Source organism: Tachysurus fulvidraco, chromosome 10 (assembly GCF_022655615.1).
Source record: "Tachysurus fulvidraco isolate hzauxx_2018 chromosome 10, HZAU_PFXX_2.0, whole genome shotgun sequence".
Taxonomy (NCBI): Eukaryota; Metazoa; Chordata; class Actinopteri; order Siluriformes; family Bagridae; genus Tachysurus; species Tachysurus fulvidraco.
In genome coordinates, this window is record NC_062527.1 from 19517900 (window position 1) to 19534462 (window position 16563).

The following is a 16563-nucleotide window of genomic DNA, read 5'->3' on the forward strand; positions in this document are numbered from 1 at the left end:
AAAGATTTCAACAACTAGATTTCATTTTTTGGGTTTTGATGTTATCATATTTATGGATTAAGACAGAAAGAAAGAATTTGTTTGGTTAAGACTATGAGTTGTTGATCAGAGTTTTTGAACCCTCCCTACTCCAGGGGCACTGTATCATGGCTGACCTTGTGCTCTAACCTGAATATGTAAAGAAAGAATTTCACTTTGTTGTAATGTATCTGTGACAAAAGAAAGGCTTCTTCTTCTTCTAAAGCTGCAGTGACTTTGTACTGTGTTAAAAATAAAATAAGCATTATTATTTAGCCATCAGCTGAAGGGTGGGGGTGGGGGGGTGGGGGGTAAAACACTGTGTTCAGTGAAGTCACTCTGCCAATCCCATAACAGTAATTCGCAGTCAGAGATGTCTGAATTTTTTTGTTCACAAATCACATGTCATTATGTAGCGACATGTGATTTGTGAACCAATAGTCTGACTGATATTATTGCTTCCACAGAAAGAGACGCATAATAAAATGAGCAGATATCCCAAACATCTCCTGATGGTAGCTCTTCTAACATTTACAAGCACCCACTGTAAATAGTTCCCTTAGTGGACAGTTTTTAGAAAATGACACAGAATAAAAAGCTCATACTGCAGATGAACATATTATTCAAGTTACACTAACGGAGTAAAATGCCTACTGAAATCTGATTTGCTGATGATAACCAAGTAACCCAGTCATCATTAGAAATCCAATTAGACAACAGTACATTGATGCAGTACACTAAAATTAAGCTGGATAGGATTATGGTTGCTGGCAAACCCTGCATATAGAATATATATAACCCTGGTGAACCTGTACTGTTTAAATGAGTACAAACTTTCCACAATCCATCAGAATCTTGACTGAACATTGCTCTGACTATTTATATTATTCAAGACAATAGTATATTGTTTAACGATTCAGGTTCATTATATCTCCAATGCTTAGACCCCTAATAACAGAGAGGTTTATAAAGTACCTGAACTGCAGTATATCGTTCCAATGTATTATCATCAGTCCCTCAAGCTTACCTGATGTCCCCAACAGAACAACTTTTTTATTGTTAATAAACCACAATATCAAAAAAACTTATAAGATGAACAACAATAATATTAGTAATGAACGTAAGCCTCTGGGCATGTGCTCTGCACCACTGTTCTGTATCAGTGCTCAACTAATTTCTTTCCACTACAATTTACCTGAGTCTCCTGAGATGTTTTAATTTGTCCTATTAAATCTGGTTGGTACGGGCAAAGTCAGAAAAAAGTTGGACCAGCTCTTGGTAGGACTGTAGAGATTCAGCTTTAATTGAATCCAGCATTCCAGCTAAGCTGATTCTAGAAATCCAGCTGACTCTCCAGATGGATTAATAAGTTAATGTCTTCCAGTTGTTATACTTGGACCTTCCAACAAAAACTGATTCTAGAAGTCCAACTGGATTAATTCTAGCCCCAGATAGGATTAATTACAGACCCCTAGTTGGACTGACTCTAAAACTAAGGCTGGAACAATTCTAAATCTCAAGCAGAATTGAATCTTGAGCTCTATCTGGATTGATTCTAAAATGCCACTTCCAATAATTCCAGTACTCCAGCATGATTGAATTGATTCCAGAATTCAAGCAGGACTGATTCCTGTACTCTAGCCAGCTCTAGAAATCTATATAAATGGATTCTAGAAATCTAAGAAGATTGATTTTAGAACCCAAGCCAGATTGATCCTGGAACTCTAGCTGGATTTATTCTTGAAACCTATATGGGTGAATTCTAGAATTATGGAATTATTCTAACAATCCATCAGTGTTGATTCAAGAACTCAAGCTATATTCATAGTGGAAATTCAGCTGTCATCATAAAATCATCACAGATGATTCATTGCTTCCACGGTGCCCGGTGAGAGCAGCTAGTTCCAGCATAACTGTACCATATATAGTGCCAACATTCTATACCACACTGAGAGAGACATGCATACCTTTTCCATGTCCTTCCAAAATCTACTGTGCTGTTTAATCTGCTTGACTGCAAATATTAATAGAGTACACTGCAATGGTGGCTTACCAAAGAAAGAGGAGGCTTCAGTCTTGCAGGCCTTCTCTTAGCTTAGTCCGTCTGTCTCTGTATCTGAGTGCAAGTCTGTGGAGCTTAGAGGGAAAAGTCTACAAAGTGGCAGAAAATGAGTCTTTCCAGACTGCCTCCCTCTTTAAGACATCCATCACAGCTTTCCCTCAGTTTTCTGAATCTTTTAGGCAAGTCAGGTAAGACAGTGGTGTTGGCTCCAACCCAAGTCCACACAGAGTCCACACCAAAGTCAGTACCACCTCATAGGGTTTGGCATCAGAAATGTCCAGCAGGGTCTTCACTGTACAGCCTCAGTGCACTTTCTTAGATAAGCTTATTTCTGAATATGCTAAAAATGTTAAGACTGTCTGAGTGGAGAGGTAAATTAGGTAGTTGCTCTGGAGAAGGCCTAGCTGGTGTAGTTCACTGTTTATACTGTGCTTGTGTTCTAGTATCATAAGCAATTAAAATAAGTGAGTGCAGTTGATAAATTATTCATTCAAATCAGTAGGCTTGCTCTCATCTGCTTTAGGAAAGCGTAAATATTTCATGCAGCATTTAAACTAAAGATCTCAACGTCAAAAATCTGTTGAAATGAAGTCGAATTAAGTGGAAAAAAAAAACAAAAAGAAGAAGAAGAAATTAAATACATAAAAATGAACAACAATCATCCGCTGCAGTGCAATACATGCTGATGTTACGATCTCTCAGGCAGAGCCGTCCTTCTGTCCTTTATCTGTCCCTGTTCCGGCTGCAGGTCCAATCACTGATATTACACTCAGATACACACACCTCCCTCCTCCGGCTCGCGCATCCGTGACTTTTCTTTTCGGCTCCAGGTGCTGTATCGATGTCAAGCTGAACGCTATCATTTTTTTTTCCACTCTTTTTTGTATCCAATAATCGATTATAGTCGTTCAAATATCTAAAATCTAGAATTTCAGTGTCAGAATGTTGGTCATGTTTTTGACTTTTACATTACAGATATTTGTCCCAGTCTCTCCATACGCACAGAATAGCATAGCATTGGGTGCGCAACGCGGGGTGCAACATCCTGCAACGCTTATGTTTGCGGATACCGGTATTTAAAGTAATGCATGCTCAATATTTGTGGAAACGCGCGCGGGTGAATCGAAAGCAATTGAAGAAAAGGGATGAGGAAGAAGAGGCGCGTGTTTCCCCTGGGCAGAGCCGCGTGCCGACTGCAGCATCCTCCCCGCTGTTATCGAGAGATGCGCACCTCAGCGTCCTCAGCCTCCAACGCGCACCGACAGCGCACAGCTTCGCCGAGCGTCCGTCGCGATCAAATCCGCGAGATCTCGCCTCGAAAATACGTTGGAGCGTGGGTGGGCGCACCGTCGGCACGTCATCACCTCCACCGACTGACGGGTACGAGAAGACGCGCGCGCGGAGCCACACGCACAGCAGCTGCAGCAGCGGCGGCTGCGCTCGCGCAGCTCCAGAGGTGCGGCTTGGAAACACGAGCGCGCGTGTTAAAGCCGTCGTCTTTTCCGAGTTTAATTCTAAGAGGGAGGAAGGTTGGATGAGGAATCCCCTCCCACTACAACACTACACACTACACACACACACACACACACACACACACACACACACACTCACACTCACACTCACACTCACACACACACACACACACACACACACACACACACACACACACACACACACACACACACACACACACACACACACACACACACACACACACACACACACACACACACACACACACACACAACACAGAACTGTTTAACTGCATCCACAACTACAGGAATGTCATTGTGCTGCAACACTTCACACTAATGTGCTGTGATTCTTGTGTTCAAGTGCAAGCGAGTTAACAAGGCAGATTATATTCCTAACAGATTACATAATGCAAACATACTATAAATACAAAGACTCTGGCTTTAGTGGATTTACTCACAGGACAGGACAAAACTCACAAGACAGCTACAGTACAGTGTACTAATGCAAACACCAAATATAAATCCTGCAGCGAAAAAGTAAAACTTTGCCCCCAGAGTTATGGTTGAACAATGTTTGTGTTTGTGCAATTCTGTTTTCTGCACAAGTTCATTTCCAGATCAAGCTGATTGCTGTGTGATCATCATATAATCGCCAAGATGGGATCATTTACAGAGAATTTTAAATATTTTAAAGTGAAATGTTCTAGTTGCTAAAATGGATGACTTGCTGGATGACTTTGTAAGGACTAGTGTTAGAGTTGTCTTACAGAAGATACTGACCTTAAAAATGACTTATATCTAGGGGCATGTAAGTCTACAAAAGTTGAAATGGACTAATAATGTCAATAACAATGACTAATAATGGACTAAAAAAAAAAAAAAAAACTTAAAGCATGCCAGACTACTGAACTAGTGTTTTTAATCAGCAACTAAAACAATTTATTCATGAACTGATTACAGGCCATTAGATTATATTCATTAATCGAGAGTTCTGCTAATTCATCTTCCTCTTTCTGTGATGAAGGTGTATCTGAGGTCAGCTTGTGACAAAACTTTAATTCTGTATTAACTCACATGAATTAACCTTAATTTTTTAGCTTATACAATGAGGATGGGAGAAATTCATCATCTTCATACCTTGTGAAAAGCTCTGGTTTGAACCATACAATAGTTTCATGAATATTCAGTATGGTGTAACATTCTATACTAATCAGTAAAGGCTAAATAATATATATTAACATATCTTCTCCAAAGATTGTGCCATGTTTAGTCTTGAATAACAATACAGTATATATACAATCTCAAAGGAAGTCTTTCTCTCTTTTCTTTTCCTCTTCTTCCTTTCTGTCCTTCTCCCTATAACAACTTCTTTTTAACTTCCTTAGAAACTTTAGAGGAGAAATGCACTGTATGTTTGCTCAGTGCTTCATTTCTGACTACAAGATAAATCTGACTTATTTTAACATAATGCATGCCTCATTTTAGACTTTAATCATGAATATATTTATTTACATATGTTACCTCTAGCCATATTTTAAAATATGCCAAACAAGATTTTTCACACAGCTCTCGTGAGAAATGAAACAAATTAACTGTATTTGCAAAGCTAGTCCTGATAGAAAACTGGTTTACAGATGTATCACACATGAAAGAATGAAACTGAATCGGTTGATTAATAGGAATTTGCGCATTGAATAAAAGAAGGATGATATGATACTGAGCAAGATCTGTAGATAAAAGCCTGTGTTTAGGGGTTGTTATTGTTCTGCTGTACTTACATGGCATAGGATTTTACGAGCTTTTATAGCATGACACACAGCTGGTTGAGGAAGCAGTGAAAACTGACGAAAAGCTTTGAAAGCTTGCTGTGTTCAACACTTGTCCAAACCCACACTTCCAGACATTAATAACTGGCTACACCACTGTCAGTTGGTGCTGTCTCTTTCATACACACGGACACACACATACACACACACATGCACACACACACACACACACACACACACACACACACACACACATACACACACACATGCACACACACAGACACACACACAGACACACACACACACAGACTCACAGACACACACACACACACACACACACACACACACACACACACACACACACACACACACACACACACACACACACACACACACACACACACACACACACACACACAGAGAGAGAGAGAGAGAGAGAGAGAGAGAGAGAGAGAGAGAGAGAGAGAGAGAGAGAGAGAGAGTCATTCTGTAAATGTACATGATTGGTCTTTATAAACAGCTGAACTCGTGTTTCTTGATCTGAATCGAGGGTCACTCCCATTTCCATGAAATTACTGCATGGCTGGACTTCATTTAATCAGCAGGGTTTCAGGCTGAAATAAGATGGAAGTGAACAAAAGCAAAGTGGAGTTGACTTCTAACCCGCCCACGTTATGCCAACGCTGACGCTGCTGCTTATTAAAACCAATGTGAAGAGGAAACAAATGGCACAAACACACATACACACATTTCTCATTCACTCTGCCAAGGACAAACAGCCTTGTTTTAGAAGCACACAGTGATGTTATCAGTAATAAAAATCACACAGGTACAATCCATACGGCTTCACAGCGCTCACACTCCTGCTCACAGCGCTGCCAGTGACACTACAGCTCCCCTACTTAGTGCTACGTTAAGGCATGCATTATTATCCTGATGAATCCCCCAAGCTGTTCTTCATGGTATGATCCATAGATTCCCAGAGCAGCTGGTGGAAGCATCCAAACTGCACACAGAGGGGGAAACAGAACCAAGACCTCCTGTTTCCATGACAACGCAAGCCTGCAACCTGACAAGTACAACCATAGGAGAAATGAACATGGAGTAGGGGGTAAAAGGAGGGAAGAGATGGAGAACTGATAGATAGATAGATAGATAGATAGATAGATAGATAGATAGATAGATAGATAGATAGATAGATAGATAGATAGATAGATAGATAGTGTTTTCTCTTTTTTGCTTTTTCCTCCTCTATGCACCCCAGTACCCCATAGACCTTATTTCTCCACTTTCTCCTTCTCTAGTTATCTTTTGCTTTCTTGTTGCTTTCCCTCCATCTCTACATTATCCACCTTCTCTTTTGCCTGCTCACTTTTCCTATGTCCATCCATTTCTCCATATTACTCTCCCACAGTTCTCTGTCTTCTTCTGTCTTTCTTTTCTTCTTCTGTATTTTACCTCTCTCTCTCTCTCTCTCTCTCTCTCTCTCTCTCTCTCTCTCTCTCTCTCTCTCTCTCTCTCTCTCTCTCTCTCTCTCTCTCTCTGACCCTGCTGCCTCTGCTTACAGCATTGCTACAATAGTCTGTAATTATTGCCATGGTTACGGCTGAAGCGTAGATGAGCAGTGACCTCGGAGCTGTTCGCTTCTCCTCCCCTCGTGTTTTTAAATACCTTCATTCTGTACCATTAAAACACTTACATTTCCATCTCTATCTCTATCTTTCTGTCTTTTCTGCTCCTCATTCCTCCACTACAGCATAGCCAATCTTTTGCCAATATGTCTCTGCAATACGTCTCTCTCTCTCTCTCTCTCTCTCTCTCTCTCTCTCTCTCTCTCTCTCTCTCTCTCTCTCTCTCTCTATCTATCTATCTATCTATCTCTGTATATGCAGTACTGCAGGTCTTTTTCTCATCAGCTGCTATGTGAGTCCATGGATGCAGTCCCTGCTGCAGCCTCCCAGTCCCACTGCTCTCTCCAGATCTGACCTTGGCTTTGACTCTCCTCTTTTGGCTCAACTCTTAAAACAGCCCTCAGACAATTATAACACATGCTAATTTATTCACTTGCTCTAGTACCTCCGCATCTAGGAGATCTGTGACTAGTAAACGTAGCTTTAACAAGTGTTATGATAATTAAGCCCCGAAAACAGAAGCAACCTCTGACTAAGCTGAACAACAATTAGACAGTGGAACAAACACACACTCACACACACACAAATGTTTTTTACTTCACACAGTCGAATTGGTCATCATAGTCACTATACCGGTTAATCTGTAATGACGCACATAGCGCGCATTTTCAACATGTCTCTGTGGAGTATCTGATACCATCATTAAAGGTGCAGTTTATCACAATTCCCATATATTTTTAAACACAAAATCACTTTTTATATGATGTGATTATGTGATTTTATATGTGAAAGGGATTGGATCAGTTTCTTCAATTCTAACTCATGTTTATGTATTTTTATTCTTTCCATTAACTCTATTAATCACCATCGCCATTAAAAGGCACAGTCAAGGCATTAGTTGCAACAGAGATATTATTATTATTATTATTATTATTATTATTATTATTATTATTATTATTATTATTATTATTATTATTATTATTATTATTATTATTATTATTATTATTATTATTATTATTATTATTAATAATAATACTAATAATAATAATAATAATAATAATAATAATAATAATAATACAACCAATGCTTTCAGTTTGGATGTTTGCAAAAGCAGAACAATGCAGAAACAACATCAGGGGAAATTTAACTAATAAAATTACTAGTCTGATTTATGTCACATACTGTATACACCAGAACTGGTGAGGGACTCCAAATCCTTCAAAAACACACTAAAACACTCATTAAATCTACATCCAACATTCTACAACACCTCCCATGTTTATATTCTGTTTTATTTCAACACCTCATTGAACTGCTTCTATTACACAAGATGTAGATGTGTTTACATGAACCATCTTTTTTTTACAATCCTCCATTTTTGTACAATGTGCAGAATAATATACAGTATGCACACTGGTTAGCGTTATATTTTGTGTATTTTGTCCTGTAGTGTTTTGTATTGTCTGTTTGCACTGTTTTCTGCCTCACACTGTTTGCACTAGGTTACACACCATGCACTTTATGTAGCTAGGACAACTTACTTTAACTCCTTAGCTCTGTTTTGTTCTAAGTAATACCACAGTCCTGGAGAAGCGTCATCTCATTTCACTATGTACTGCGTGAACTATAAATAGTTGAATTAACAATAAAAAGCTTCTCGGTTTGATTTGACTTGATTTGAAATCCCAGGCAGTGAAACATGGTCACATTCCCCAACACACATCCCAGACTACAAACATGGTCGTCCTGGATTGCCTCTGAACTTGTGTACTGTGGCACATAGTGTTGATGCACTACGTACAGCTTAGTATATGTGTGTAATGTACATACAGACTAACATCGAGGTCGGCATCAGAAAGTGTCCTTATACGTACATTACGCAATCTCTACCAGGATTCAAACATCTTTGCAAAATAACTCAGTATTTATGATATTTATTTGTGTTAAATCTCCTGCATGCAATTTACTAATAAATTTCTTTATATCCATCTGGATCAATGAGGCCCATTGATATTAGGACCTGAAGTAATATGAACAAAAACACCGCTTTTCAACAAATCAGAATAAAAACTGTTCACACCTCAAGGAACAAAATAATGGTTATTATTATTATTATTATTATTATTATTATTATTATTATTATTATTATTATTATTATTATTATTATTATTATTATTATTTCTTCCCCATTGGCAGGTTTAAGTCAGTGATCATAGCTTTGGCAAGGCTGGAAGAACAGGTGAACCCTCGTATTAGTTTGAAATAAATACAGACAAGTCACAATCATCAAGGGAAAAAATGCATATCCAAAAAAATACAAAATATAACGACGACTTACTGACAGACCTTAATGTTTGTCAAAACCTGTTATTTTGTCGTTTTGATGATGCTGTGTGAGATGGGGTGAGCTCAGAAGGCTTTGTTCAACAGTTAATGGTTTGTGTGCATGTTAAGGAGGAGCTCAGGTGTCATTTGGGAAAATGGATGGAACCGCAAACGGCAAACAAGTTGTGAAGTACTAATGAATTAAAAGCCCGTAATGCACCAGTGATAATTATGTCTCCTCTCCTCTGTGTGGCTTTGGCTCTGAACAGTGATATGCATGCTGCCTGGCCCATCATTTTGTCTAAACAATCTAAATCAACAAAAGCAATATTGTTTCCTGTGTGAATACAGTCAAAATGTTCATTTTAGTAATCAGTTAAAAGAGAACATTATTTCCTTATTACTGTAGGAAAGAGGTTGTTTGTCATAATTAGCATAATTGTATAAAGAAATTTATTAAAAATCAGGGACGGGCAGACATTCATATTATGCATTTAAAATATGTATCAAATAGTTGTGGAAGATAAGTGGTGGAGAATTGGTTTTCTTCTTGTATGTTCTTGTCATTTGTACCAAGGCTCCTCCTCTGCCAGAAATACTCTGTAGTACAACACAGAAACACCTTCTGACTGGTGACAATTGATAAACAGTGATGAACCTGTTTGTGAACAGTTTCATGAACAGTACAGCAGCATCTGCTTGTGAACAGTTCATGAACAGCACAGCAGCGTCTGTTTGTGAACAGTTCATGAACATTACAGCAGTGTCTGTTGGCGAACAGTTCATGAACAGCACAGCAACGTCTGTCTGTGAACAGTTCATGAACATTACAGCAGTGTCTGTTTGCGAACAGTTCATGAACAGCACAGCAACGTCTGTCTGTGAACAGTTCATGAACATTACAGCAGTGTCTGTTTGCGAACAGTTCATGAACAGCACAGCAACGTCTGTCTGTGAACAATTCATGAACATTACAGCAGTGTCTGTTTGCGAACAGTTCATGAACAGCACAGCAACGTCTGTCTGTGAACAGTTCATGAACATTACAGCAGCCTCTATTTGTGAACAGTTCATGAACAGCACAGCAGCATTTATTTGTGAACAGTTCGTGAACAGTACAGCAGCATTTATTTGTGAACAGTTCGTGAACAGTACAGCAGCGTCTGTTTGTGAACAGTTCATGAACAGTACAGAAGCATTTATTTGTGAACAGTTTGTGAACAGTACAGCAGCATTTATTTGTGAACAGTTCGTGAACAGTACAGCAGTGCATGTTTGTGAACATTTCGTGAACATTACAGCAGCGTCTGTTAGTGAACAGTTCATGAACAGTACAGCAGTGTCTATTTGTGAACAGTTCATGAACAGTACAGCAGCGTCTATTTGTGAACAGTTCATGAACAGTAAAGCAGCGTTTATTTGTGAACAGTTCATGAACAGTACCAGCAGCATCTGTTTGTGAACAGTTCATGAACAGTACAGTAGCATCTATTTGTGAACAGTTCATGAACATTACAGTAGCCTCTATTTCTGAACAGTTCACAAACTGTTTACAAATAAATGCTGCTGTAATGTTCATGAACTGTTCACAAATAGACGCTGCTGTACTGTTCATGAACAGTACAGCAGCGTCTATTTGTGAACAGTTTGTGAACAGTAGCATTTATTTGTGAACAGTCTGTAAACAGAACAGGAGCTTATGCTTGTGAACAGTCTGTGAACAGTATAGCAGATTTTGATGTGAATAGTACATAAAGCAAACAGATTTGTTGAGTAAACATTAATAGTATAGCAGCATCTGTCTGTGAACAGTCAAAGTACAGAGCATTAATGTTGGTGCACAGTGCAGAACCTTTTAATTGCAAACACTTCATAAAGACTACAGCAGCTTCTGGTGCTGAACAGTTCACTTTCTGTTAAAGCAAATAACTCATGAAGAGGTCAGAAATTTCTGTTTGTGAACAGTCTCTCTAGAGCAAGGTGGTTTCTTTTGTGAACAGTCCATAATATTTTGCAGTACCTACTAATTGTTATCAATTTGTAAACATTGGAGCAGCATGAATAAACCAGCAGCTTTTGCTTATGTTCATAAACATCAAAGTAGCTTTTGCTTGTGAACCATTTATGATCACCAAACTAGATTCTGCTTGTGAACAGCTCACGATAATGCCGGTTAAATTATAGACTTGTCTTATTACAGATCTGCATGTGTCTAATTGTAGCCATGATTACTGTCAAGTGAGACACCTTAATATTTTGACAAGCTTCTGACAAGAAACTGGTTATTAAACATCAATTTTTTATTTATGACATTATGTTCAAACTTGGTGGAGTTTGGGTTATAGAATGAATTGTGAAGGGCTTTACAATGTCTATGTATAAGTAAGAGAAGTGATAGATATCATTTAAATTGGTACTTTTCATTTTGGTTATGATTAATTGGGAAAAGTTTAAGATATAACAATATATATTTAGGTTGTAGTGCAATGAGCATTTTATTTTATTTTTTGATGATGATGAAACAGCTTCTAAAATACCTTGGAAACTGTTTCAGTTGTAAAAAGATGTTAAAAAAATGTAATAAGAAGGGTTAATTTATGACATAAAAAAGTTGGTGACCAGAAAAAAAAGAAGTTTTGTTAGCGACATTGCGTTATTAAGGGTTCTAATTCATTGGGAAGTGATTTGGTTATGACTTACAAGTCGGAACCACATCAGACTATAATATGGTTAGATTTCACTCCTTCATTCTTTCATTAATTGAAAGTATATATGTGTATAAGGTAGCATGTGTTGAAGCACTGATTATAAAAAGAAAACGTGTACTTATGTGTGTGCACGTGGTATGTAAGTCATGTACTGTATATGGAAGCAAGCAAAATTTGTATATTTTTTATTTTTCTCCAAAGCTTTCCTTCAGAAGAGGTGTGTGTGTGTGTGTGTGTGTGTGTGTGTGTGTGTGTGTGTGTGTGTGTGTGTGTGTGTGTGTGTGTGTGTGTGTGTGTGTATGTTTATTTGTGTGTGGGTGATGTATCTGTTTAAGCCTTTAAGAAAGTGAGAAAGTGATACTATATCATTATACAAGGTGTGTGAGATATAGGTGTGCGTGTGCGGAAGGGGGTGAATGTGAGAGGTTTGTATGTATATTACTTATGTTTTCTGTTTGTGAGGAAGTGAGTTGGTGGTATTGTGTTGGTGTATTTGCGTGTATGTATGTGTACCTGATTCGGGGTGGGGTCTGGTATCGGCAGGTACGGAGACAGTCCTGCGGAGCAACTTGGTGCGGTGAGACACAGGGCGCCGATCGCTCATAAGAAGAGGATGAACCTGGAAAACACACACACACACACACACACACACACACACACACACACACACACACACACACACACACACACACACACACACACATACCAATCAGCAAAACTTTTTGCATGATACATTTTTAAGACACTAATCTGTTTTTTTCTAAAACTCCACTCCATACACAATATTAAGTCTTACTGTTCCAAGACTCTCTATTGATTCCATTGCAATAATTTGGGACTGAAGGCATGTCAGCATTATGTGGGAAAATTCTGCTGAAATAGAAAACTTCCCTCCTTTTCATTTGGTTTGCATGGATGAAATGCCAGTAGCTGGAACCATTAGCTAGAACAATGCTCTAATAGCTGTGCTGAAGTAAAATATTATCACATCCGTCTCTAACTTATATTTATTCATTATGTCACAGCATGTAGCTCTGCAGCTTCTGTTAACTTGTTGCCACCAAACACGGCCGCCACCGACTCAAACCTCCTGCCTTTGTCCTGCCTTTATTAAACCCTCCTGCGCTGACATCCAACCCCCAGTTCTCATGTCGTGACACATTCACTCTTCAGTAAGAAGCTTATCACAGTCTTGACTATTTTCTGAAATTTCTTTTTCCATGTTCATGCTGGAGCCCATAATAAAAGCCCTGCCAGGTGTCTGACATCTGAGTTTGGTCTGAGGTTCTTCCAGGTCAGAGGATAATAATTACAGTCACGTCAATATGATGCGGCATCTGTGTGAACATGTGATTACCAAATTTATTCACATGGATGAGTATGGGATCCTAATTTTACCTTCACACCTGGAGATAACATTAGCCTAAGGTGATGCAAATGAGATGGACTTATATAGTACAGTTACATTATATACAGTCGAAAAGTCGAACTTTAAATGGATGGAATGTTGAATGAACGTAGCTGATGCTTCAGTAAAATAGTAAATTTTATTCAAACAGGATTAAAAACTCATTGAGATTAAATCTCTCTTACAAGCATGGCCAAGAAGGCAGTAAAAGACACAAGTAAGGACACAACAATAATTCATTCATTCATTCATTTTCTACTGCTTATCCGAACTTCTCAGGTCACGGGGAGCCTGTGCCTATCTCAGGCGTCATTGGGCATCAAGGCAAGATACACCCTGGACAGAGTGCCAACCCATCGCAGGGCGCACACACACACACTCATTCACTCACATACTCACACACTACAGACAATTTTCCAGAGATGCCAATCAACCTACCATGCATGTCTTTGGACCGGGGGAGGAAACCAGAGTACTCGGAGGAAACCCCCGAGGCACGGGGAGAACATGCAAACTCCACACACACAAGGCGGAGGCGGGAATCGAACCCCCAACCCTGGAGGTGTGAGGCGAACATGCTAACCACTAAGCCACTGTGCCCCCCAACAACAATAATTAACATATTTAAATAATAATGATAAAAATTAGTAAATTGAAATATAAAATATTAGAAAAACAACTTCGTCAATGAGGCCTTAAATTCAAAACCTTTTCCAGCTTGGATTTAACAGAAGGAATAGAAAGTATGGAGAAGAAATAATGTTCTTTGAGTGAAGATTGTATTGTTAATTTTTTCTCTACACACTGAGATTTCGGACTATTAATAATAAGTTTTATTTATATTGTGCCCTTCTACAGCTCAAGGACATGGTACAATCCAAGCTAACAGACTGATGTCACATTTCCCACTTCACAACTTGTCACAATGTCAATCGACTTCAGGTTTCAAGCTCTGATATAAAAATAGGACAAAACTTTTCCATGCTCTAACATGACCAAGCGATTTCCACTGTTAAAAATGCAGACTGTTCCTCTAAGTCTTAATTGTCATGATGCAATACAGGATTACATAACAAAATGCTGTTTCATCCTCTCCTACAACTGCTTTGCACGTACAGTACACATATTCCACACACACACACACACACACACACACACACACACACACACACACACACACACACACACACACACACAGTCAGAATGCAACTTTTAAGGGACAGATAAAAAAAAAAAAAGTGTAAAATGAAGCATCGGGGTTTAACGACATTATACAGCGGCTAATAGCCTAGTGCTCGACATCATATATCAAACTACAGAAACAAGAGGGCTGCAATTATACCTACAGTATATATGCAAAATATTGCACACTTACAGTAACACAGTGCACTGCTGAATTCAGCATATATTACAGTTTGGATATTTTGTACTGATTGCTAAAACTTGTGTGATTTCTGCTGCTAGATAACAGGGCCGTTTAAAAACATACCCTGAAAAGATGTACAACCTTAACATGCACGCTGTTTAAAAAAGATTCATTTATACTCAATACTTACAGTAAGTAAGTTTTAGTTTAATTTTATTCTTCTATTGTTTCCTTCCCCTTCTTTATATGTAACACAATTGACACAATACCCTTGTTTTTTTTTGTTTTTTTTTTGGTTTTTTTTTTTGTTTTTTTAATGTTTTTTCAGGAAAAAGATAAATTGCAGATGTGAAATATAAAAATCACCCACTATTTTCGTGCACAGTTCACCTCGTTGCACATGAAATTTAGTGCTTGTTACATGCAGCCTTAGTAAATCTGGCCCTGAGCTCCTTCTGGCAGTTTAATTGGCACTAGATCCTGATAAACTGGCAAGTTACGATACAGTATGTATACAAACCATTCTTTGTGTTTTTGCAGACATAAAACGTTAAATATCTAAACATCCATGTCAACCTGTTTATACTGTACTTAAACTAATGAACTGCATTTTGTTCATGAAGTTATTTTACAACTTAAGATTGAAGTACTATTTATGCAGGAAGACAATCCATAAGCAACAATATGTGCTTCTAGTTGTTCTTTTGCATTAAGAAAACAGTTCAAACATTGCTTAAATAAAGAGCTCCAAAGTGAAACGTTTTTAACATTTAGCTCAATCGTTTGATTTTCATAGCTCAATAGTTAAGGTTGCACATGGACAGTTTTGAATTCAGATCAACAGCCTGCCACTGATGGACCTATGAGCTGTGAAAAGCTCAGCCATTTGTCTGGACTGAAGCCATTTAACTGCTGATGGTAAGATGCTATGCTAAAATGAACACCATATACACTGTGCTATTGTTAGTTGCTAACAATTTAGTGATCTAAGACTTAATAGCATTATACTTGAGATGAAGGTTTCAGTTAGTAGGTGCACATAGTAAAAGTTGCTTCTCACTATCATGTAGCTGGCAATCCATGTGATAGAGCATTCCAACTTTGACTGATTTTTAGATGCCTTAATGCCTCGAAACTCATTTTCTGTTCCTTTCACTTTGATGACTTTGAAGCCGTTGCTGTTCTGAGTCCAACACTGACAGCATGTCAACAATATGGCCATGAGGTCTGTTCCAGGTTTCACAAATACTATGGAGATCCATCTGTAACGGTTCCTGCCTGACATTCAGTATGGACGTTCATGACTTATTACGTGTTTAACTTTATTTTCTCCTGATGTACAGAATTCTGATATATTCTTGGCTATATTCACCCTTCATCAAAAGCATCATCAAAAAAATGTTTTTAATTCAATTCAATTCAGTTTATTTGTTTAGCAATTTAACAGTTCACATTGTCTAAATGCAGCTTTACAGAATTATAGAAACAGAATTTTAAAAAATGTAAAGTTTAAAGTGAAGTTACTATATATCTCTAAACATTTTCCCTAATGAACAAGCCGGAAAAAACGGTGGTGAGGAAAAACTCACTGAGGTGATAAGAGGAAGAAAGCTTGAGAGGAACCAGAATCATCCTCATTTGGGTGACACTGGACTGGAAATAATATAAATGTATAAAAGGTCGTTTCTGAGTTTATCACAGACCCAACACTAATTCATTTTCACCAAAGAATTCAAATGTTCACTGATGAAGACTAGAAAGCTGACTGGTGCAACAGTAGTGCCAATAGGTGCGTGACCCCAAC

The 16563-nt window shown here is 38.3% G+C and overlaps 1 protein-coding gene across 6 annotated transcripts in view; it reads right to left on the minus strand.

Moving 5' to 3' along the window:
- Positions 1-16563, minus strand: part of syngap1a (synaptic Ras GTPase activating protein 1a) — a 116494-nt gene that overhangs the window by 62421 nt on the left and 37510 nt on the right. For 5 of the 6 annotated variants that reach the window (XM_027163497.2, XM_027163495.2, XM_027163493.2 and 2 more), the window contains exon 3: positions 12499-12604. In XM_027163497.2, coding sequence (XP_027019298.1) covers positions 12499-12604 — 106 coding nt within the window. Of the gene's footprint in view, positions 1-2071; positions 3602-12498; positions 12605-16563 lie in introns of those variants that run through there. The other variant, XM_027163496.2, reaches the window with a different exon arrangement.